The 24248-nt window shown below is 41.2% G+C and overlaps 1 protein-coding gene across 2 annotated transcripts; it reads right to left on the reverse strand.

Annotated features, from left to right (window-relative positions):
• Nucleotides 1–724: 724 nt before the first annotated feature.
• On the reverse strand, nt 725–24120 carry LOC117298870 (histone deacetylase complex subunit SAP130-A-like). 2 transcript variants are annotated; one of them, XM_033782228.1, is made up of 19 exons: nt 24033–24120; nt 21171–21476; nt 19425–19920; nt 18663–18823; nt 17703–17914; nt 16536–16951; nt 15019–15111; nt 12727–12972; nt 11094–11162; nt 9448–9642; nt 7871–7988; nt 7323–7421; nt 5769–5990; nt 4571–4683; nt 3577–3708; nt 2916–3019; nt 2165–2278; nt 1648–1810; nt 725–1388 (listed from the first exon to the last, which is right to left on the reverse strand). In XM_033782228.1, the coding sequence occupies exons 2-18, from the start codon at nt 21459–21461 to the stop codon at nt 1661–1663; spliced, it is 3231 nt and encodes a 1076-aa protein (XP_033638119.1). In that variant the 5' UTR covers nt 21462–21476; nt 24033–24120; the 3' UTR covers nt 725–1388; nt 1648–1660. The 2 variants fall into 2 exon arrangements, with proteins under 2 accessions (XP_033638119.1, XP_033638118.1); XM_033782227.1 differs by having other exon boundaries at nt 725–1810.
• Nucleotides 24121–24248: the final 128 nt, after the last annotated feature.

Raw genomic sequence — 24248 nt, forward strand, 5'->3', positions numbered from 1 at the left:
TAATCTTAAATACTTTTGCTGACAATATAAAAAGACAAGCAGTTGAATGTCTGACAATTTTTTGAAGTGTCTTGACTAGTTTTAAACCCATACTTTAGTTCATACTTCCTGCAAATGCGATACCAATTTTTACGCCACAAATTTGCAACAAATAACAGACTAGCATCTTTCTAATTGCAAAAAAATAAAGGAATGGCCGATCATACTTAACTTTTGAGCAGTGTTTTTGAGTTTTCTTTGGCTCTGTTTTGAAAAGATAAAAAGGAAATCAGCTGAAAAATTGCACGCCTTGAATAATTTGGAAGAAACATTCGCAGCGAAAAAACGTAGTGGTGACGTAAAATTTTGTAGCACATTTACAGGAAGTTTGAAGCGGGCTTTATACCCCCAAAAATAAAGATGTGTCTACACGGAGAATGTTTGTCAAACAAAGATAGGGTTGCTGTGAAGTGGCTTGGCTTTGTAAGATATTTGTAATTATAATTTGGGCGGCTAATCATCCTAACTCCAGCTGGGAAGCTGAAATAAGGACGTGGCTACAACGGGGTTGAGCCACAGGCTTGCAAATGGGACCCATGACCACGGAGCACCGCCAGCGATTGGAAGTGTTTTCTTCAGAGAGGAAAGAACAGGCCTGATAGTGCACAGAGGCAAGAAAGGCGATTGCCTCCATGCCCCTTGGTCATTGCCTTTGGGCCCTTGAAATGCTCCAGTAGAAATTTACAATTTCCTCATAGGGTGCTTTTTTCCCCCAAGGAGAAAATGCCTTTGGTGCCCTTGACCGAAGCATACAGGCCTGAATAACCCTTGTGGCATAGCAGAGAACCAAGCACAACTCTACTCACATCCAGCCCAAGCCAGGAATCGAACCAGGACTACCACAGTGAGAGGCGAGCACTTCACACACTAGCCACCCATGACGCAACTGTTGGACTATTAGAATATACTTCTTGAAGATTGACCCAAAGTTGCTGTTCACAAGTGACTTGGAGCAAGTTCAAGTGCGCATTCTAGTCAACTACTGACCAGCAACCTACATACGTAGTGAGGCACTGTGAGGCAACGACTCGTTTGGAAGTCTCGGTACCATCGATACTAAACACTCAGTTGCCTTTCCTTTTAGTGTCACTGGTTCCCCTCTGCGCCTCACACATATTAGCAAGGAACAGGCTATTGGTACCAGTGAAGAAACCATGGTCTCGAGGCTGGTTCCAAATGGTCGACCAAAGTAGTCAACCAATGGTGGACCAAACTGGGTTTGAGTAAAAATAGCCAACCTTTAGTTAACCATGCTCTTAGAAATAACTTGGCATTGGTCCTATTGACAGTTTTCCATCAAACCCGGATGGAGTCTGTTAGCGACTTTGCTTTTTCAAAAGCAGAATGGGGTCTTGGTCGTGGTCCTGTTGACAGTTGTCTATCCAACTCGGATGGAGTCTGTTAGCGACTTTGCTTCTTCAAAAGCAGAATGGGGTCTTGGTCGTGGTCCTGTTGACAGTTGTCTGTCCAACTCGGATGGAGTCTGTTATGCGACTTTGCTTTTTCAAAAGCAGAATGGGGTCTCAGTCGTGGTCCTGTTGACAGTTGTCCATCCAACTCGGATGGAGTCTGTTTAATGCGACTTTGCTTTTTCAAAAGCAGAATGGGGTCTTTGGTCCTCTTACGGGCTATGCTTCTTCTTAGCGTGTCGTTTGTTGGCGTGCGTCTTGATAATCCCCATCACCTTGGGTTTATGTTCAAGGAGTTTCAGCATTGTGGTCTTGGCTTCTTCAAGATGCTCCATCACGTACTGACTCCTCTGGATGTTGCCCTATGGAAGAGACAGTGAAATATTGTTAGAAGTAGCAATTTTGTAAATGGTTCGGGTGATTTTTGTACGGCACAAAATACAAATTTACACAGATTTACATGTGCACTTAACGATAATAGAAGGGGTTCGCTCCTGTGTTCCTGGTTTTATCAACGGTATACTGCGCCACAGCAACTTGTAGACCATTACATGATGCTATGTAAAGGAATTGAACTCAAACTTCAAAAATGTAGCTCCACAATGCCATGCAGGAAAATACTGAATGTTGAAGTGTCACTTGAGTGTCACTGAGTGACGGAAATATGCATGATATAAGAAGCCAAAATTAACTTAAAATAAAATTTCTGTTCTTACCTGAATGAGTTCATAAATCTTTGATGTGTCACTCTCCTTCCCAGGGGTTTGCCAATTTGACATTCCTTCCTTGATGTCCTTCATTTGGTTAAAAACGTCCATCTCTAAACCGTTCTGTTGAAGAGTGCAAAGGGTAAGGTTCATAAACAAAACAAACATCTACTTTGCTTTAGCAACTAAAAAAAACCGTCCAGACATCAGCAGAGTGTGGGTTTGAGTCCCAGTCTCGACACTTGTCTCCTTCAGCAAGACTCTCCACCAAAATTGATGCATCCTTCGGATGGGAAGTAAAACCCTTGGTCCAGTGTGTTGTGTAATGCACGTAAAAGAAGAGACGGGGTTTGCGCCGGTGTTCCGGGTTTGATCGGCTACAGATAGTGCGACAGCACCTTGTAAACAATTACATTGTGCTATACAAAGGAAAAAGGTCTCATCCATCAAAACATGGCCCTGCAGGATAACTAATAATGTTGGAGTGCCTTGAGAATCACTGAGTGACGGGTTTAAGCGCTATAAAAGAAGCCACTATTATTCCTTTTCACCCATCCACCCAAACTGTAGAAAAAAAGACGGACATTTAAACCATTGATAAAGCCCGGTTCATACTTCCTGCGAATGCTTCTTGCGAAGAGAATTTCATTGCGTCACAATTGGAAAGGGAGCGCGTACCAAAGTTCGCTTCGCATTCACATTCGCAGGAAGTATGAACCGGCCTTTATACTGAACCTCACATTAATTGTTAGCCACTCACCAAGTCCTCAAACTGGTAGGTGATATGCCTGACCTTCCAGCCGTCCGTCTTCTTGACGATTCCTCGTTGGTTCGCAATCTCATGAATGTTTGACTTCTTCTCTTCTATAGACCACCCCAAAAAAAGAATTAGAAATAGCAAATCAAAATCCGATACAAAAAAGACAATCTAAAGGCAGTGGCATTTAATGCTTTCATTAACGGTTGGATTTTGGAGGTGTGCATGTCAATTTATTCTCAGAATTGAATTTTCAAATGACACATCAATTTTAGGTTTGTAAATTTGTAAATGAATGTAACTATCAAAATTATAATAACATTGTATCTTGAGAAAAAGAAAGGCTCCATGCATAATTGTATTGCAGTGAAATCACATCACGGCTTTAGTGAAATAAAGGTCTTTAAGGGAAGGTTAACGTTTGGTAACCACTCTTACAGTAGCTCTCGATATTAAGGGGTGCGTTCGATTAGCTTCCCCGGGTCGACCCCAGTCTGCTCCCGGTCGTTCGAATAGCTTTGATGTCTTGTCAGGGGCTCACCTGAATGAGCACCGCGGGGTCGACAAGGGGAAGTTAATTGAACGCACACTATAAAAGCATTTTGAGAATGACTAGGGTCTCCTAGCTATTTTTAGCACGATATTTTTGTTAGTTATTTCTTACCCTTCTGTCTGACATCCGTGTACCTCTCAAAGTGGTTATGTGTTGGTTTCCAAGATTGCCTGTAAGCATCGATTAACCTCAAACATGGCCTCCTGAAGAAGTGTACGATGTTCAGATGGTCCAGGTCAGGGACTGTTCAAACAAAGTCAGGAAAACAAATTATTTCTAAAACATAAAATTCAAATGAATGAAGTTTAAAAGCTACAAATATGGAAAGGAGTAATGTGCAGAAAAACAGTTATCTTAAAAACATGACATTTACTCCTTGAAAAAAAAAATCAGAAAATTGAATGGGCCATATTTTTGACCGCGTGAGGGCGCTCTCAATCACTTCCGGGGGTATATTCATTCATACCCAAAACAATTTTTAAAGATTGGAACACATTATAACCACAGACATCTAATCCATCACAGACAATAAGACTTTTTAAGGAGCCGTTATAATCCACCTCTAAAGCAAATTGAAACTACGGCGCAACAAAAGTGACAGAACGCCTATTAATTTGTGCAGGGCGAATCGCGTGTACCCCCGGAAGTGATCAAAATACTATTTATAGCGCCCTCGCGCGGCCAAAAATAAGGGGCATTGAGTGCAACGGCAAAGGGCTGACCTGGTGATATTGTAGTCACAGTTTATAGCTGCAATGGCATTGTGAGTAGTTTGTGACGGATTTCTAGACAATTTTGGACGGGGCCCCACAGGATTCCTTACGACTGCCAGGTCATTTTGAGGAATCGGGTTGCTGAAAACCTGGTGTGTCATTTTGCATCACAAATTTAGTTAAGCTACTTTCTGTGCTAAAGCAACTCTCAGAAAAATATTAAAATGCAAGATGATCGATGAAAAGGAGGAGCTTCCGACTACTGACTGAGTGGCAGTTTCTGACTACTGACTGAGTGGCAGTTTCTGACTACTGACCGAGTGGCAGTTTCGGACTACTGACTGAGTGGCAGTTTCCGACTACTGACTGAGTGGCAGTTTCTGACTACTGACCTGCTGGCTTCTTCTCTTTCTTCTCTTTCTTGATGCGGAAATGTTTAGGTTTGGTCTCCGTCTCCTCATCAGTGGACTGATCATCTAAGATGTCATGATGCTCTGTGGCGACCCTGCATCGTTCAGAGAGAGGACAGATGATCACAGAATGTTATCAATCAAACAACTACTCAAAACTCATCTGTTCACTTCGTAATTCTGTTTCATTGAACTGATTACCTAAGTTAGTCTTTACATACATGTGTCAATGTTGTATAGATATATCGTACTTTCTTTTGTATTTGTATAATTTTGGCTTATACGGCGCCATCAGCGTCATGCCTGAGGGACCTGAGTGCCACTGTTATTATTATTATTATTGTTGTTATTATTAAATAGGATTACATTACATGCCAGACCTCATGAGGAAGGTTGTAGTGACACTTAAAGACTAAACTAATTGCATCAACTTTCACAGCATCATCTACTTCCAGGTTTCGAAATATCCACGGTGCCCTGTGCTTTTGCTGTGGTGCCCTGCACAAATGTCGAACACAAAATTGCTCATAGAAGTGCCCCCATCTGAAGAAAATTGCTGTGTCTCTCTCCTTAAGGTATTGACAAAATAGGGAGACTACCAAGAAATGGCTATAATAGCTCAATTTTTAAAGGTTCTATGTACTTTTTCCTAACACAAAACACAATGTCCACAGATTTACATTAAGCTTACACAGTTTGAACACCATGATAGTAGAAAGCTTCCTTTGAAATTTTACTTATTGAGGTGCTGTAGTTTTGGGGAAATGAGTAAAAGTAATAATTTTCGTCTCAGTTTTAGCATGTAAAAACGTATTAATCCGTTATGCTATGGTTTTGGTATAATATCATAACTGGTTAAGGGGATTTTACGTGCTAAAATTATTTTGGTCTTCCTGAGACGAAAATTATTTTGTGACTTGTTTTACTCATTTCTCAAAAACTACACACCATCAGTTAGTAATATTTGAAGGGAAGCTTTCCACCATCATTATCTTCAAACCCTGTAAGTTTAATGAAAATCTGTGGACATTTTGAAAAAGTACCCGAATCCTTTAAGAGCGCCGGCATGCTGATCCAGACGCTGCAGTTTCAAATCCTGCTCTGGTGACATTTTTCTTTGTTCAACCCTCAATTATTTCACTTCTTATCGTCAAAGAAAATAAAGTTTAGGATAACTCACACATGTTGCTGTTTGCGAGGTTTCTTCCTCGGCGACGGACTGCACTCCACGATGGATGACGAGTTGGTCATACTCAAATCTCTGGCCAGGCTAGCCTGGGAAATGGTGTCAGAATGGAGGATTTCATGCTCTTGCTTGACTTTGATTGATGAGGGTAAGATGTCCAGGCTAGCCTCGGAGGTGTTGCTGTCCATGGAGTGTTGACTACTCGCTAATGAATCACTATTAAAAGAGACAAACACAAAAATATTTTAAGGGGGTGTCGTGGCTGAGTGGTCTAGGTCACCGGACCCAAGCTCTGAAGTTTTCAGCAGCAGAGTATCCATACTCTACCTATCTCAGTCATTAGACTTGTGCAGCTATAAAACATAATTGCCGTGTAAAAAGTTGGGAAGGTAGTGCTTTCTGCTCCTCCAGACAAGCTCCTACAGCAAATGATACCCATACTAGTCAATTTCATCAATTGTTAAAATAGGTGATAGAACTTTCTTCTTCTTCTTCTTCCTGTCAAGTGCTGCTTCAATAATTGAGGATTACCGCACTGGGGCTGGGCGCACGCGTGAAACCATGATACCGTAAGCCAAATCAGGAGCAAAATATACATGGTGCAAGTAATATGAATGCATCCAGAGAGGGTGAGAGGGCAGGGTCCATCTTTAAGGTTCAATTTAAGTTGGAGCAAAGACAAAATGGCTGCAAGATTTTCATATCTTTTGTTTCATTTCATTTATTAATTCTGGTTGGGAAGGACTTTCAGAAAAATGAACTTAATCACTGTATAAGCCAATAACCCAATGGAAAGAACACAAGGAAAGAAGTATCAGTTTAAGATGTGGGAAGAAAACCCCAGGCAGGACTTGCAACCACAAGGTTGCGAGTTTTAATCCCACCGAGCAAACCACAAATATTACATTGAATAAACTAAGTATTGTTGTCTAGTTTCTGAATCACAAATTCTTAAATTGTGCAATTTATAATCATAGACATTAAACCAATGTTTGCATGAGAGAGATTGGTTGTTGCCAGCTTGGTTTTTATGTTCCCTTGTGGGAGTTTGCCGAGTTCCATTGATGGGAAAAAAAGAAAAAAAAACAAGCAAACTAACAAACAACAATCAGGTAGGGACTTAAACAAAGATGTCTTTAAAGACACTGGACACTATTGGTAATTGACAAAGAGAAGTCTTCTCACTTGGTGTATCTCAACATATGCATGAAATAACAAACCTATGAAAATTTGAGTTCAATTGGTCATCTCGAAGTTGCAAAATAATAATAAAAAAAAAATACACCCTGGTCGCACGAAGTTGTGTGCTTTCAGATGCTTGATTTTGAGACCTCAAATTCTAAACTCAATGTCTCAAAATCCAATTCGTGGAAAATTACTTCTTTCTCGAAAACTACGTCACTTCAGAGGGAGCCGTTTCTCACAATGTTTTATACTATCAACCTCTCTCCATTACCCGTTACCAAGTGAGGTTTTATACTGATAATTATTTTGAGTAACTACCAATAGTGGCCACTGGCTGCCTTTAAACTAGGATGTCTTTAATACCTGTGTTTTGGTGAGCTTGATGTCGACCTGGTTAGTTCAGTCTTTGGACTAGGACTACTGGGTTGACTGCCTGAGGATACCGGCTTCCTAATAGAAACACTGTAAGAAAAAAGGATCCACATGTCAAAGAAATGTAACTTTCGGACAGTGTATTGGCTGGGCCAATCAACTCAGAATGGGAAGTTTATGAAAATATTTAACTACTACTAAAAAGGGGTACGAGGGCCAACAGGGATAAGGGCACAGCAATTATGGTTTTGAAGAAGGTGATTTTTCGAGGGGCACCACTGCCAGTTACAAGGGCTTGCAGGTAATTTCCAGGCCTGTAATTGTTTCTGATTACCAACCCGTTTATGCCTAGCTCTCAGAAATTGTTTTGTTCAGTGATTTATTTGCCAGAAACTTGTTTTGGGGCTGGGCCACCAAAACACACCCCTTAATTGATGCCACATTCACTGATCAATTGCACGGTTGCAAAGTGACAACCTACAGGAAAAAATCTAACGATGTATTATCCCTTGAGATTTAAAAGGAGAAATAATCCTCACCTATCGTTGATTCTCCTCTTTAAAATACTTGGTCTCGGTGAAGCACTTGGGTTCGGTGAACTGCTGGATGACTGTGGTATGTTCATTGAGGCAGCCGAGCTAGTGTGTACATTCCCACCTGCGAAATAGAAAAAAAGGGAAAGTTGTCAGCACAATAGACCGTATTGAATATGACGCCACGCGGCTCAAATATCTGACCAACAAGATGGGGTCTGTGCGTGTGTGTGAGTGCAAGTGCCGTAGATATTAAACCAGGAATGTTGCGTGCTGCGTGCTTCGATGATGTGGACGGGCACACAGTTTGCCCTACAAGATGGCGACTTTTCATAGCAAAAAGGGGTTATTCAATACGGTCTATAGGAGTTGGTTTTGGGGTCAATGACAAGAAAGTTCTAGGCCTCGAAAAAACCCACAGCAATTTCAGCGCACTGTGCTTTTGCAGTGGTGCCCTGTGCTTTCACTATGATGCCCTGTGCTTTTGCAGTGGTGCCCTGTGCTTTCGCTGCGGTGCCCTGTGCTTTCGCTATGATGCCCTGTGCTTTTGCAGTGGTGCCCTGTGCTTTCGCTATGATGCCCTGTGCTTTTGCAGTGGTGCCCTGTGCTTTCGCTATGATGCCCTGTGCTTTTGCAGTGGTGCCCTGTGCTTTCGCTATGATGCCCTGTGCTTTTGCAGTGGTGCCCTGTGCTTTCGCTATGATGCCCTGTGCTTTTGCAGTGGTGCCCTGTGCTTTCGCTATGATGCCCTGTGTTTTTGCAGTGGTGCCCTGTGCTTTCGCTATGATGCCCTGTACTTTTGCAGTGGTGCCCTGTGCTTTTGCAGTGGTGCCCTGTGCTTTTGCAGTGGTGCCCTGTGCTTTTGCAGTGGTGCCCTGTGCTTTCGCTATGATGCCCTGTGCTTTTGCAATGGTGCCCTGTGCTTTCGCTATGATGCCCTGTGCTTTTGCAGTGGTGCCCTGTGCTTTTGCAGTGGTGCCCTGTGCTTTTGCAGTGGTGCCCTGCACTTTCGCTGTGGTGCCCTTTGCAAATTTGCAATACAAGTTAACATTGTCCTTATGGAACTGCCCCTCATCAGAGGAAAATTGCCTTGCCCCATCAAGAACGAAGGTCAAGGCCTGAGGTCATATAGGGTGCGTTTGATGCTTCCCCAGGTGTGCTCATCCGGGTCGCATATTGTGGATCGGGTCACTTGGGGCTTGCCTGAGGTGCACTGACATCACCAAGAGAAGGGTGAGTGATTTTTTTTTCCATGAAAGAACGCCTGGAAAAAAACCAAAATACGCCACCCGGATTATCTGCACACGTTCATCCTGGAAACAAATATAGGTCACTTTTCCCAAGGCAAATGTGGCACACCGGGGTCGACCTGGGGAAGCTGATCGAACGCACCCATAATTAGTCTTGATCTCAATTGCTGTTCGGGGTTCTCTCCAAGTTTAAAAAAAACTGTGGGTTCTAGACCCAACTTTTGGGATGTTTGGCCTAAGCATACTGAATTAAAACGAGGTCTTCAGAATGTTTTCAACTTACACTCGCCCCGCAGTGCACCGTCAGATAATTGAACTAGACTAGAAACTTACCTTCCAGCGCGGGCCCCATACCCATAGGGTTGTGCATCGACACCGGTCGCCTTGAATCCATCATGATGCTGACAGGGTTGATACGGACTGGCGCACCTCCAGTGGCGGCGTGTGCTGCTGCAGCAACGACGGCCGCTGCGACTGAATTATTCTGCTGCGGTGATGGATGCATCTGATGCCTTATGTGGGGGTCGGCTAATGACAACAAATGTATCACAGAAAGGGATTATGTTAATTAGTGATATGAATCAAACATGAAATAGGAGGGACAAGTTGGGGCCTGATGTGGGGTCAGCTGATAAGGGTAGGCTAAACAGAAGAGGACTAAGTGAATGAACACACATGATATGCAGATTGTTTAATCCGCTATTTATCCCAAAAAAGGGCCCAATTTCACAAGGCTGATGACGTACAACAAGTTGCCAACCAGAAAAAATTATATCAGAATAAAATCACAGTAACAAATCAATGCCCTGGTCATTGGGCCAATAACATTCCTAGAATCTTTCTCAGCTCCCTTGGAAGTACCAGCCCCAAGCTGCCGTGGGGCTCCAAAGGCTTTTTAAAACAAAATAACAACCTCTACCCTCGCAGGTACCCATCGGTGAAGAGAAACGTAATTATAGTAAAGTACTATTTTGATGCTCTTAACCAGCAATGACACTCTACAGTTACAATAGGTCTGTACATTTTTGTAAGTGTTTATAAACCAGCGTGAAGTGGTTAAAATGCTGATTCAATCAAAAGGCGAATTATAGTAAAGTATTGCTCAAGGACATGACCGGGATTTGAACTAACACTCTGCGGCCGATTTCACGAAACGCTAGGATCAACCCTATCTCTAGTTAGGACGAGTAACCCGTCCTAACTTAGGATCAATCTTAAGGTCTGCATGCTACAGTTAGTGCTGGGCGAATAGTGAAATTTGGGTATTCAGATACCGCTGGCCAACTATGCGAAATTAACCGGATATTCGAATAGTTTTTTTTCCCCGCTAGAGGGCGCTATTTAAAAAAAAAAAAAAAAAATATTAGTTTTAGACAGACTCGGTTCATTCATAAAAATAACCGGATCTAATTTAAAGATGGCGATTTGATTTTTCTTTTGATCGTGATTGACTCTACGTGAAGGAAAACTTTCGTAATCTTTGAACAAATTACGTCAGAAATGCAATTGTTTTAACTCTTCACGGAGGTGAGCACAGTTAAATACTTAATTTATGCGGTTTTATGCTGTCTTAATAGAAGTTTCATAAGGATTCAGACAAAACATTCCTATCAGTTGTCGCCCGACGTTCGCGGATATTCGGATATTAAAGAATATCCGGTTACTTGGTTGTAATAACAAAACTATCCGGTTTATAAATTCGCGCCCATTGCGGATATCCGGTTAAGAAAAAAAAAAGGCATTCGCGGTTACGGATAGGAAAACCTATTCGCCATTAACCAGATATTCGAATAATTCGCCCAGGCCTAGCTACAGTGCAGGGTTGGGACTCGTCCTAAGTCCTAAGATTAATCTTAAGTTAGGAAGAGTTTGGTGTAATCGACGGCTGATTATTTAGCCACCAGAACTTGACACCCTTAAGATAACAAATTTCAAGTTTGATCGGTACCCTGTTCCTCCAACTACTCTTAAGAACTTACCCAATGTTGAGCGAACACCGGCTGCTGACATCGGGAAATTATGTGCTGGATTATTATACATTCTGTAATCTGGAGCATCAAAGAAAAACACATGACACATTAGTTTGTATGAATTCAAAAAGTGAGTGCATTTCCAGGAATGGTATTTTGAGGTGAGCTCAAATTTCAACTACGAGACAAATAATTTAACTTAATGCATCGGGGATTGAAAGACAAATATTAATGGTTTTTACTGTACACTTATGTGTGCTAAGCACTGATCCTCGGTGCCTGAACCGAATCCTGCAAACAAATCCACAACCTACTTTGTTTGGATTCGAATCCAGGACCTCTGCATTCTAGAGCAGATAAAGATTTCTTCACAATTTCTGCTAGTTCACTTCAATGCTTATTTTGATTAAAGATGCTATGTCAGATTTTTGGCCGATTTGACCCAAAAATTTTGATTTAAAATTCAATAGGTATTTTGATGGGGGTCGAGAAAGTTACAAGCTTTCATTTGAGCCATTGCTCGAAAAAGTCTGTCAATTATTAGTAGCAGTGAAATAAAGTGCTCAAAATTAGTTGTTGTCGGGATCCCGACAATATATCACGTGACCAATTCTTATGTGTTTTATAAGAAAGTTTAAATTTTTTGTCATGGTTCCTGACCATTAAAAGTAAAAGTTAAACTTTTTTTCGTAAGAGCGGGTGATACTCTTTGAAAAACCATTCACTCAAAAAAAATCTGTTTTTTAATGTTTGGGGCCAAAAATCTGACATAGCTTCATTAAAACACATTATATACTCCAAGATGTGGCAGATGTGGGTTTGAATCTCACCAAAGCATTATATCCCTGTATTTGAAGTTGAAAAGCAATGTGTCTGGGACACAAGCCCTGCAGTCTTCTTTCTCTCCTAAATTTGAGCCCAGCATATTGTATACAATAGCAGGTTTTACCCATAGAGTTATATATAAGAACTAGAGGGCGCACTGGCCTATATACGCGCCCCGTATGCGCGCAGGCGGCCATTTTGTAAGTTGAACAAACAGCATTGCGTGAGTGTTCAATAAAAAAAACTCAAACATGTATTTCATATGCAACGCGCGTGCAGAATGACGCGCTTGTCATCTTGCGGTCCCATGGCGTGTGTGCACGAAGCATCACTCGTGCGCCCTCTAGTTCTTATATATAACTGTATGGTTTTACCATACTTTTCAGTGTGTGTCATAACAAAATTGATGGGTGCAATACACCTTCTTCTGACCCCAACTGGTTAAGGGGTAGAACTTATTGGGTCAGTCTATTGGACAGGATAGCAAGGACTTACTTGTCTTAGGATTAAAGTAGAATGCAGGCATTTGAGATGGATACAGTATTTACTCTAAAATGTGGCAGACGTGGGTTTGATTGTCACCAAAGTATAATATCCCTGGATTTGAAGTTGAAAAGCAATGTGTCTGAGCAACAAGCCCTGCAGTATTCTTTCTCTCCTAAATTTGAGCCCAGCATATTGTATACAATAGCAGGTTTTACCAGACTTTTCAATGTGTGTAACAAATATGGTGGATGCATAAACCTCTTCCTGCCGTAACTGGTTAAGAAATAGAACTTGTTGGGTCAGTCTAGTGGACAGGATAGCAAGGACTTACTTGTCATAGGATCATAGTAGAACGCAGGCATTTGAGATGGATAGTGGCCGCTATGCGCCACGGCACCTGGATGTGGAGGTCTCTCACCCCGTCCATCACTCATTGACGCTGCCGGTGGTAACGCATTCACCGTCGTAGCTACAGAGGCATTGGGTGAGTTTCTATGAGTCGTCATGTAGGTCTCGGAGACGTAGGCAGCGCTGGGTCTGGCAGAGTGAGTCATCTGCTGACGGGGGTACACTTTGGCTGAGGGTGGAGTAAAAAATGGGTGTGATGAAAAATCTATAAGTATCTTCAAAGATTTGACTCTTTGGTGCTGGAGGTAAAACTTGGCAAAATTTTGTTTCTGTTTTGTATTCATGAAAAGAGGTTTGAAATTGAAGACCTTAAAGGCAGTGGACACTATTGGTAATTACTCAAAATACTTTTTAGCATAAAAACATGCTAGGTAACGAGTAATGGGGAGCTGTTGATGGTATAAAACATTGTGAGAAACGGCTCTCTCTGAAATAACATAGTTTCGACAAAGAAGTCATTTTTCACAATTTTGATTTTGAGAACTCAAATTTAGAACTTGAGGTCTCGAAATCAAGCATCAGAAAGCACACAACTTCGTGTGACAAGGGTGTTTTTTCTTTCATTATTATCTCGCAACTATGATGACCGATTGAGCTGAAATTTTCACAATATGTTGAGATACAACAAGTGAGAAGACTGACCTTTGACAATTACCAGCAGTGTCCGCTGTCTTTAAAGTATGTAAAGATTGTGATGTTAGTGGTCCGATGGAAGTTAAAAATATGAGTAGTTCTTCACCGTGAATCGCAAATCATTGGTCGTAAGCCACGGCTAATAATCTGTGACGGTATGCTGGAGTCTCAGGATGTCGGACCTACCTCCTGCTGAGCCGAATACAATGATGAACAATGAAGGCAGCTTGTCCATTCTTGTATGCCAAATTAGTATGACACAATAACCCTCCAAAAAGGGAGATTACGAGCATTCATTCCAGTACTTTTTTGCCAGGAAAATGAAGTGTAGCAGAGTAGATGCATGCCTTGTATGTCCAGTCGGATATACAAAATGTCCAGTCGGATAACAAAATGTCCAGTCGGATATACCCGTCAGCCGGCTGACTGACTGCAAAAAATGAAGGGTGCTCCAAAGCTATTTTGGGCTGAACAAGCTGCTGTTAGCCGGCTAAGAAATGTTTGGTGTGTATACACATCACTTGATATAAAGTAGTTAAAAGTATTGTTTGGTTTTGTATAACTGTGCACAACTGTGCATAACTGCTCCAAGTTTTTCTGTTATCTCTCTTAATAATAAATAATAATAATAAGACTTGTAATGCGCACATATCCACCCTGCTGGGTGTTCAAGGCGCAGTAAAACCAAAAACAAAAACAAAACACAACACAAAGAAAAAAAACAGACCAACAAAATTAGTCATTGAAAACCTGTGACATAAGATAAGTTTTGAGAAGAGACTTGAATTTTGCGATACAAAGACAATATCGAAGATTAAGTGGTAGAGAGTTCCAGATGCGTGGCGCGGCTGAAGAAAAAGACCTGTCACCCCGTGAGTGTCGAGACTTGGGTTCAATGAGGAGAAGCATAGAACTTGATCGAAGATTCCTTGATGGAGTGTAAACTTGAAGCAGTTCAGAAATATAGTGAGGAGCCTTGCCATTAAGAGCTTTGTGGACAATGAGAATCAGCGTGAAGATGATTCGTTGAGAGATAGAGAGCCAGTGTAGTTGTTTCAGAATGGGGGTGATAAAACAGGATTTTCCAGACAGTGTCACAATTCGGGCAGCAGTATTTTGGAGCCGTTGAAGTCGGCAAATCTGGTTGTTAGGAAGACTGTAGAGAAGAGCATTGCCGTTGTCAAGACGAGAAGTAACAAATGCGTGAATGACCTTTTCAGTGGCACTTTTGTCCAAGTACTTGCGAATCTTAACTAAATTCCTGATGTGATCTGATGATAAACGAACAATGTTGTTGATGTGTGGCTGAAGTGTCATCGATGAATAAAAAACAACCACCAAGTTCCAAGCTTTCAGCGAGGGAGCTATCCGAGAATCACCGATGGAGATGTATGGCACTGAAACCTTAGTTAACTGTTGACGTGACCCAAATAGAAGAAACTCTGTATTATCATCATTTAACTTCAGGAAGTACTTGATGTTACTGGCCCAATGCTCAAAAGACTGGACTCAGGTCAGTGGTCCAGTGGGTAATTCAAGCCCTATTAGTACAGATAAGTGTAATTGATATTTTTGTGCTTACCAACTGGAATTGAAGTTGTAGTGACAGACTGGGATTGGGTGCTCAGAGTCGTTACTGTGATTGCAGAGGTGCGGATACTGCTGTGGATAATACCTGTAAAGATGACAACAAATAAGCCCTTAACCACTTCACAGGAAAAAGAAACAATTAATATTTTCATGCCTCTGAGCAGGATTGCTTTTAACTAACACCCGCAGCAAAATGATTTGTTTTAAAATTATTGCAGTCTAAATCAAGACTAAACCAAGAGGAGTTCAGGCAACAAAAAATCTCATAACCTGCACTGGGATTTTTTTTCTCTTCTGAGAAAACTTGTTATATTTAGCGTGAATGGGGCACACACTAGGCCAATAGCCGTTGCAAAAGCAGAGCGGTTAAGAGCACCGGATTCAAGCTCTGGTGTTTGATCAGCAGAGTGTGGGTTCGAACCCCGGTCGTGACACTTGCTACATAAAATTGGGGCGGTAGTGCTTTCTGCTCTACCGGCCAGGCTTCGGATTGATGATACCCAAGCCTACATCCGCATGGACTGTAAAAGGGGTAACCCTGTTTCAGTCCTAGGAGTAGGTGGCAACGGCCTCTGGAAAAAATAATTGTAGCCCACACCTTGAAGTGCCTTCAGGCCTTATCTGTCTGGCCACTTGCATAAAAAATAATTTAAAAAATTCTCTCAAAATTCTTGTTTGATCTGGTATGGTGCGATAACGCTGTGGTGTTGAAAACGAAAAATTAATGAATAGAGCCGGATTTCAACCAGTGACCTCTCGATTAACGTGCCAACGCTCTACTAACTGAGTTATTTATCAACAACTATTTTAAGTGATTTGTGATTTTGAGGATCAATTTATAAACTTCTTTGCAATGAAATCGTCATGATTCAATGATCGGTTGATGACTTGCATTGGGAATTAATTCAATGAACTTTGCCCAGCCTCGCCCTCAAACAACAAATTTTTGAATAGCCTTAAAGGAACACGTTGCCTTGGATCGGACGAGTTGGTCTATAATTAGCGTTTGTAACCCTTTTATATAAAATGCATATGGTTGGAAAGATGTTTTTAAAGTAGAATACAATGATCCACACAAGTTTGCCTCGAAATTGTGTGGTTTTCCTTTAACTGTGCGAACTAACACGGTCGGCCATTTATGGGAGTCAAAAATTTGACTCCCATAAATGGCCGACCGTGTTAGTCGACGAGGTAAAAGGAAAACCGTGCAATTTGGAGGCATGTTTGTGTGGATCATTGTATTCTACTTTTACAACATCTTTCTACCCATATGCATTTTATAACAAACAGTTACAAACGCTCTACAAAGACCAACTCGACTGATCCAAGGCAACGTGTTCCTTTAATCCAAGGCTTTGACAGTTGAAATTTCCAGTAGTGCGCCACACTGTGCAGGAATTCTTTACTCTTTACTCTATTTTGAGCCATGCTAACGATCCCCAACCCATCAAAATCCAACAGCAAGCACAAGTACATTGATTGAAAATCAATAGTATAAAAATGTCTTACTCTGCGAGGGTACCGTGTGGTGCGATAACGTTGTGGCAGTGACTAGACTACTAGAGACATTGTTCCCTCCGCTATGGCAGACCTGCACCTGAGGGTGGCTCATTCTCTGCAAACCCATCCCCTGAGAGATGTACTTGGTTCCGCTCAGCTGCAACTTCGGATTACCGTGCTGCGCCATCGGTACCCAGCTATAATTTGACCTGGGGTCAATCATCTTGACCTCACCCCGAGGGTCAACCTTCACCTCTGACCTCACTTCGATCTTGGTCTCCATCCGTTTGATGGGCTCCGATGATTTGGGGTCGGCTTTGCCGTCCAATTTCTTGTCCGTTTTGGAGAGCTGTTTGATGTCCGGTCGGAAGGGATGGGCAGCACTTTGAGGGTGTGACTGGGGCAGGGATGAATGAGGAATTACCCTGAAGTGAACGAAAGCGTCAAAACATAAGAATAAGAAAACACAACATTTTGAGAAATGTTTTCTTAGTCTAGAGAAAAACCCTCAAATTACAGTTACATTTTAGTGGTTTACAAATTCTCTACATCATTTCAATTAGATATTTTAAAGGCCCGGTCATGACAAGTGCCGAGTTTTTCAACTCTGTGATGGAAATTTTGCCTCGTTCATGAAAATCTGAAGGCGCTGAGAGATCAATGGGAAAACGTCTGATATCAAGAAAATCCTGAAAAATCTTGAGTTTGTACATGTTGTATTGGTCATCAAGCTCTGACCACTTTTGCAACTGCCACACTTGTGGTCCGCGTGGCTGAGCTGATAAGGACACCAGAGTCAAGCTTTGGTGTTTCTGATTAGCAGAGTGTGGGTTCAAGTCCCGGTCATGACACTTGCAAGAAACTTAACCATTATTGATGCGTCCTTCAGATGTGACAAAAAGCCACAGGTCCCACGTGTTGTGTAATGCACAGAAAACAACCCAGTGCACTCGTATAGAGACGGGTCGCGACCCAGTGTTCCTGGTTTGATTGGCTGCACATTGCCACAGGACCTTGTAAACCATTACATCGTGCCATGTTAAGGAATAAATCTCACACTTCAAAAATATACCTCGGCATACCTTGCAGGAAAAAAAAATACAGAGCGCTTTCCAACGCTTTGATCAACCCATAGTTCAAAAACCTGACAATCCTACACATGGACCCTTTCTTTACCTGTGAGCCTCCGTACTGCTGCTAAGGTGTGAGGGCAGGCTCGTAGCAGCTGCTGGGGAGCTTGCCCTGGTGATACCTGGGGGTCCTGTGGGTGCTGTACCTACCCCTGGCAGACCTGTCCCTACTCCTGCAAGACCCACCGGGGAGTGACCTTTACCGGGCATTTGCAGCTGGGCTGGGAGGTGCACCTGGGAAGAAGGGTGATGGTAGCGCTGCCATATCACAAGAAATCAACGATTGGTCATTGGATTATTAAAGGCAAAGTAGAGCTGCTTTTTTTGGTGTGACAGTTCAATTGTTTTAAATCTATACAAATGTAGATATGTACAATAAAACTAAAATGGGAAATTTTCACTTCAAATGGGGATCGCATTTTGATACATGAAATTTGTACAATTTTAATTTAATACTTCGTTGTGAAATGTTCCTCCCAATGGTTTGTAATGTCGAAAGCTGTTGTAGGTTTCTAACTAAAAGTTTTTATTGCCAATAATTTTAAGAGCGATTAATAGTATCGTCTTCCCTATCCAAACACCTTCTACTCATTGTTGTTATTAATGGAACACGTTGCCTTGGATACGCGTTTTATAACAAACGGTTACAGAACGCTTTTCAAAGACCAACTCGACTCATCCAAGGCAACGTGTTCTCTAACTACATTCTTTTAAGTTTTTGTTATCATATTATGATTTTCATTCAACATACTCCTCTTTTAGTGAAATTGTAATTTCTGTTTGTTGCTTTTGTTTTTGCTATAAATTCTTTCGTTTAGTATCGACAGTTGGCTTTTGGCTTCTGTAAATGCCCCCATATTGGTTTTCTCCATATCTATGACATTATAATATTTTCATTTCATTATTTATTGTTTTCCCTTTTTATTATTCATTGTTTGGTAACACAAAAATCTGTTCATATTATGAACGTGTTTATACAACATATACAATGAAATATTTTGTTTACCTGCATTTGTTGGCCAGCCAGCAACGTTGACTGGATGGCAGAGGAAGTGAGTGATGTGGTCGTTCCTGGAAACTGACTCTGAGCTACGGGACTGGTGGTCCTTAAGATGGCCGTCGTCAAGCCACTTTTAGGTGCCGACATGGCAGCTGCAGCCACTGCTCCTGGAATGAAACAAATACATCAACATAGACTTAAAGGCAGTGGACACTATTGGTAATTGTCAAAGACTAGCCTTCACAGTCGGTGTATCTCAACATATGCAGAAAATAACAAACCTGTGAAAATTTGAGCTCAATCGGTCATCAAAGTTGCGAAATTATAATGAAAGAAGAAAACACCCTAGTCAAACGGAGTTGTGTGCATTTAGATGGTTGATTTCGAGACCTCAAGTTCTAAACATGAGGTCTCGAAATCAAGTTCGTGGAAAATTACTTCTTTCTCAAAAACTACGTCACTTCAGAGGGAGCTGTTTCTCACAATGTTTCATACTATCAACCTCTCCCCATTACTCGTAACCAAGAAAGGTTTTATGATGATAATTATTTTGAGTAATTACCAATAGTGTCCACTGCCTTTAAAGGCACTGGACACTGTTGGTATTTACTCAAAATAATTGTTTCCATAAAAACGTATTGGTAAGAAGCAATGAAGAGCTGTTGATAGTATAAAACATTGTGAGAAACAGCTCCCTCTGAACTACGCGGACACGATAAGAAGAAGCTTATGAAAGAAACAGTATTTTGTTATTTAAACCATTCTTACCTCGTGGCAAATGTGACGGAAACACGTGTTGTTGCACCTGCCCCTGAGCTACATGGGCACCTGGGATCATTCCATGCGGCATGGGTAACGTCCTGACATACTGTGGCATCGGGTGCCCTGCCTGCCCCCCTACTGCACCCGGTTGGGTACCACTAGTGGCTACCTGTGTGGTTGAACCAGTCACCTTTAGCTTTTGGCTCTCCACGGCAAGGGTACCACTGGGTGCAGAGCTAGGCAGACGCACCTGTGAACTGGGTACCAGTTGGGCACTGGGTACGGGGTATGAGGTGGGTAATAGGTGGGTACTAGATACTACTGTGGGGGTACTTTGTACAACATAGGTTCCGGGTACTGGGTGTGTGCTGGCAACCGACTGGGTGCCAGCTACTGGGTAGCCAGCAATGGTAACTTGGGCATTAGTGGACTGAGGGTGGGCTGCAGACACCGTCTTTGAGATGGCAGGTCTTGGGATTGTTGGAGATGCTTTGCAAACAATCTGAAGAAAAAAAAGGGCAACATATGACTACAACAGTGGTTTTTCAGATTTACGTTACTTTACGAAACATGCTAATTATTCAAACATTTTACAAATTGAAATCAATAAAAACATGGGCATGTACATTAAGGAACTGCATACGTACTGTGAATGTTTGAGAAAAATATTAATTTATGAGAAAAAATATTAGAGATAGTTTCATAGACTGGTATTTACTCCAAAAATGTATGAATATATAAACATATTATGCTGATTTAAAATATAGGCCAAATTTTAATAAAAAATACTAGTCAAAGCCAAGTACAGCTTCAGGCCTGAAAAGGCAAGGGCACCAAGGCATTTTCTCATTAGTAAAGGGCACCTTATGAGGAAATTGTAAAGTTCTGCTGGAGCATTTCAAGGGCACCAAGGCAATGACCATAGACCTTTTCGCAAATACCATTGCGCAAGCGCAAACTGTTGAATGAGGTGCATTGTGGGATAGATATGGATCAAATTTGATCACCAGCTAGACCACAATGCACCTAATTCCAAGCTTTAAGCACGCGCCCCAGTATTTGCGAAAAGGTTTATGGGGCACGGAGGCAATCACTTTCGTGCGGTATAAGGCCAGCAGCTTCTACTTGCTGAAAAATAAAAACAGGAAAAACCATCAGGACACCGGCACAAGGATGTAGAATCCATCCACGTTGTGCAAACATGTTGGCTGATACACAATTTTTTGTTTTATTCAACTTTTTTTTGTAATTACAAATTTCACCAAAAATCACTAAGATAAAAACCAATTATATTGTCCAAAATACACATTAGGGCATTTAAAACCTAGAAAAACACCAAGTAGAAACCATTCCGAAGACCTTTTTTAAAATAAGCGTCCTTTGGCAAAACTTCAAAAATTTGGGTCCTGAATAGCCCCCCTTTAAATAAAGAGAGAACCCTGGAATATACGCCTTTAGAAACCCTCTTTTAATTTTTTTTTTTTTTTTATACACTAGGGATGTGATAAGCTGTTGAAAAGAGAAAAAACCTGAACTATGAGCGCAAAGCGTGAGTGCGACGCCTCCTTAAAATATACATTTTCTGCAATATGGTTTTATATTCATTCATGAATTTGATATAGGTTAGATAAATTTTAAAAAAATTCAAATTTTTAGAATTTTTTTTTTTTGGGGGGGGGGGGGTGGAGGTGGGGGTTTTGAAAAAACTGATTTCCAGTTAAAAAACGGAGAAATCTCATCCCTATTACTTACAATTGGAGCGACAGAGGCTGCTGCAGGAACCTTGGCCGTCTCCAACATGTGCTTCTGTTGCGTAATAGTGAACATCGATTGCGGTGCATCCACAGGCAGAGAAATACTCATTGGAGGATTGACTGGCTGAACTACGACCTTTGGGTTACTGGGTTTCTCTGCTGATCGGGCTGCTGGGCTTTTGCTGTTTGGCTTGCCCTCAGCACTGCTGTTGACTGGTGTGGTTGGGGTGCTGGCTTGGCCAGGATTCGAACTCCCACAGGCTGGGAGAGATGGTGACTGACTACTCATATCAGTACAGAAATTCTGTAGGGTGAAACAACAACAACAACAACAACAGATAAAATATTGTTAGTACATGTTGCATTTGAATTTTATTTCAAGACATTGGACACTATTGGTAATAGTCAAAGTCCAGTCTTCTCACTTGGTGTAACTCAACATATGCATAAGACAACAAACTAAACTTGTGAAAATTTCAGCTCAATCGGTCGTCGAAGTTGCGAGATAAAGAAAGAAATAATACTCTTGTCACACTCAAATTCTAAACTTGAGGTATCAAAATCAAACTCGTGAAAAATAACTTCTTTCTCGTAAACTATGTCACTTCAGAGGGAGCCGTTTCTCACAATGTTTTTTTGTTACCAAGTTAGGTTTTATGCTAATAATTATTTTGAGTAATTACAGTGCCTTTAAAGGCAGTGGACACTATTGGTAACTACTCAAAATAATTATTTGCATGAAACCTTTCTTGGTGACAAGTAATGGGGAGAGGTTGGTGGTATAAAACATTGTGAGAAACCGCTCCCTCTGAAGTGACGTAGTTTTCGAGAAAGAAGTAATTTTCCAAGAATTTGATTTCGAGACCTCAAGTTTAGAACTTGAGGTCTCAAAATCAACCATTTAAATGCACACAACTTCATGTGACAAGGGTGTTTTCTTCTTTCATTATTATCTCGCAACTTTGATGACCGATTGAGCTCAAATTTTCACAGGTTTGTTATTTTACGCATATGTTGAGATACACCAACTGTAACAGCTAGTCTTTGACAATTACCAATAGTGTCCACTGCCTTTAAGCATGGAGGAAGAAATAGAAAGTTTAGGCCTGAGCTATATTAAATTACAAGGGCCCAAATAAAATTCTGCTTCACCAGAATATGGTTACTAGAGAAAATGTAATTTCTCATCTACAATCTGTTACAGGTATTGTGCCAATATTTGCTTAGCGGAAACATTTTAAGCAATATTTTCTGCCTTAGCAGGGCCCAATTTCTTGGCTCTGCTTATTGCCGAATTATGCGCTTACGATCGTGATTCCCTGCTTTAGGCATGCAACTGTAACTTCAGCAACAAAGAGGAAATTACAAAAATGTCAATGATTTTGTATAATATTTTTTTAATTTTGAATGGTAAAAGTGAGATGAAAAAAAGAGAAAATCAGCTGATCCGAGGAAAAGTTGCATACCTGCCGCTTTCAGGCAAGCGCTGAATTTCTGCGCTAACCTTGTAAGCGTAGAATACCTAGTAACGTGGAGTAGGCACGTGCAAAGCCAAAATTCTCCACTAACCCGTGAAATATTTTGTCCTAAGCACAGAATTCCCTGCTTCCGTAAGCGCCGATTCTGTGCTTAGTAAGCAGGTCTCTTAAATTGTACCTCCAGGGAGACCTCAGAATGCATGGCCTTTGTGCCCCTTTAACTTTTTTGCATGTGCATTTAATTTAAGAATTTTGCAATTGGAAGTGCCCTTTGCCCTCTCTCCCAGCTAGGTGAAATTCCACGCCTTACCACATTCATGAATAAGAACAATTTGATAAGGTTTTGATCTACCGGTAAGTATTATTCTTTTGGTTGGCGAAAACAATTCAAATGTTTTGTTTTTTTTGCATCGTAAACAGTCGATGTTTTCATCATGGAGCACTACGGTCATAGTACAAGAAGTTACCTGTTTATTCATTAATTTTTGTTAAGCCCTTCGGGACTGTTGTGTATAGCGCTATATATTAAGTGCCGTTCATCGTTATTATTAAGTTGACTTTGTAGTGCAATAATCAATTAGTTCAAATGGGTCTAAATCAATGGTTCAATCCACGCCCCCGTATTAAATAACTTTCCGTATGGCGCCACCACTTTTTCAATCATTTTTACAAAAAGGTATTATCTCATTGAGGTAAATTAGATACTATCATATTTCATATCGAATAAAAAAGTGGTAATGCCATACAGAAACTTTACCCCCGTAGTTGTAAAAAAAAATTACGATGGATGGACGAACAATGTTTTTAAAAACATTTTGTTGTTGCTTAAAAATAAAAGAAAAAACAATCATGTGGTTCTGCTGTATTAATTACAAGTCATTTTTGTTGCCAATTTTACCTCGACGGTAGCACCACAGAAGGCATGGTGTAGTAAACACGCCGTGTTTTTTTAGTATCAACCAGGCTGAAATTAATGACCATGCCGACCCTGCCAACAACACAACAAGAAGAGCGGAACACTAATTCACTAATTTACCCGGCTACATTCTTTCAAAGAATCAAGTTCTTGAACAACGAGCCACACCAAAAGCTACTACTTGTGTACAACTACACGAGTCGAACACGTAAAGAGATAATTTGTAAATTGTATTACGGTGAAACCAAGTGTATTGTGTAGGAAATGAAATAATTTCTTGCCCCGTTCTCCCTGCTGCACAGAGAATACGGCGAATGATGTGACACACACACACTGTGCGCTTCGAATGTTGGTTTTTGGAAACACCATATATTTTTGCCCTTCTGTACAGAAAAAACCACCAGAGGAATTTTTACCTTACGTTCGGTATATTAAATTCAGATAAATAAGCTTTCATGGTACTTACTTATTTCAAGCTTGCAGTATTCGGTCGATGCTGAAATTTGGGGTTGATTTTCGGCATTCTTTCTCACGAAGGCGTACTACACTTCCGATTTTTTTGAACGATGTTTCTCAGTTCCACAGCTCTAAGAAACGGCAAGAGTGATTGGTTGGTTTCATATGCAAATTCGCACAGCCGAACAGCTCATGAAACGTCCTCCGCTATTGGTTTTACGGTTCA

The sequence above is a fragment of the Asterias rubens genome, chromosome 13 (genome assembly GCF_902459465.1).
Source record: "Asterias rubens chromosome 13, eAstRub1.3, whole genome shotgun sequence".
NCBI lineage: Eukaryota > Metazoa > Echinodermata > Asteroidea > Forcipulatida > Asteriidae > Asterias > Asterias rubens.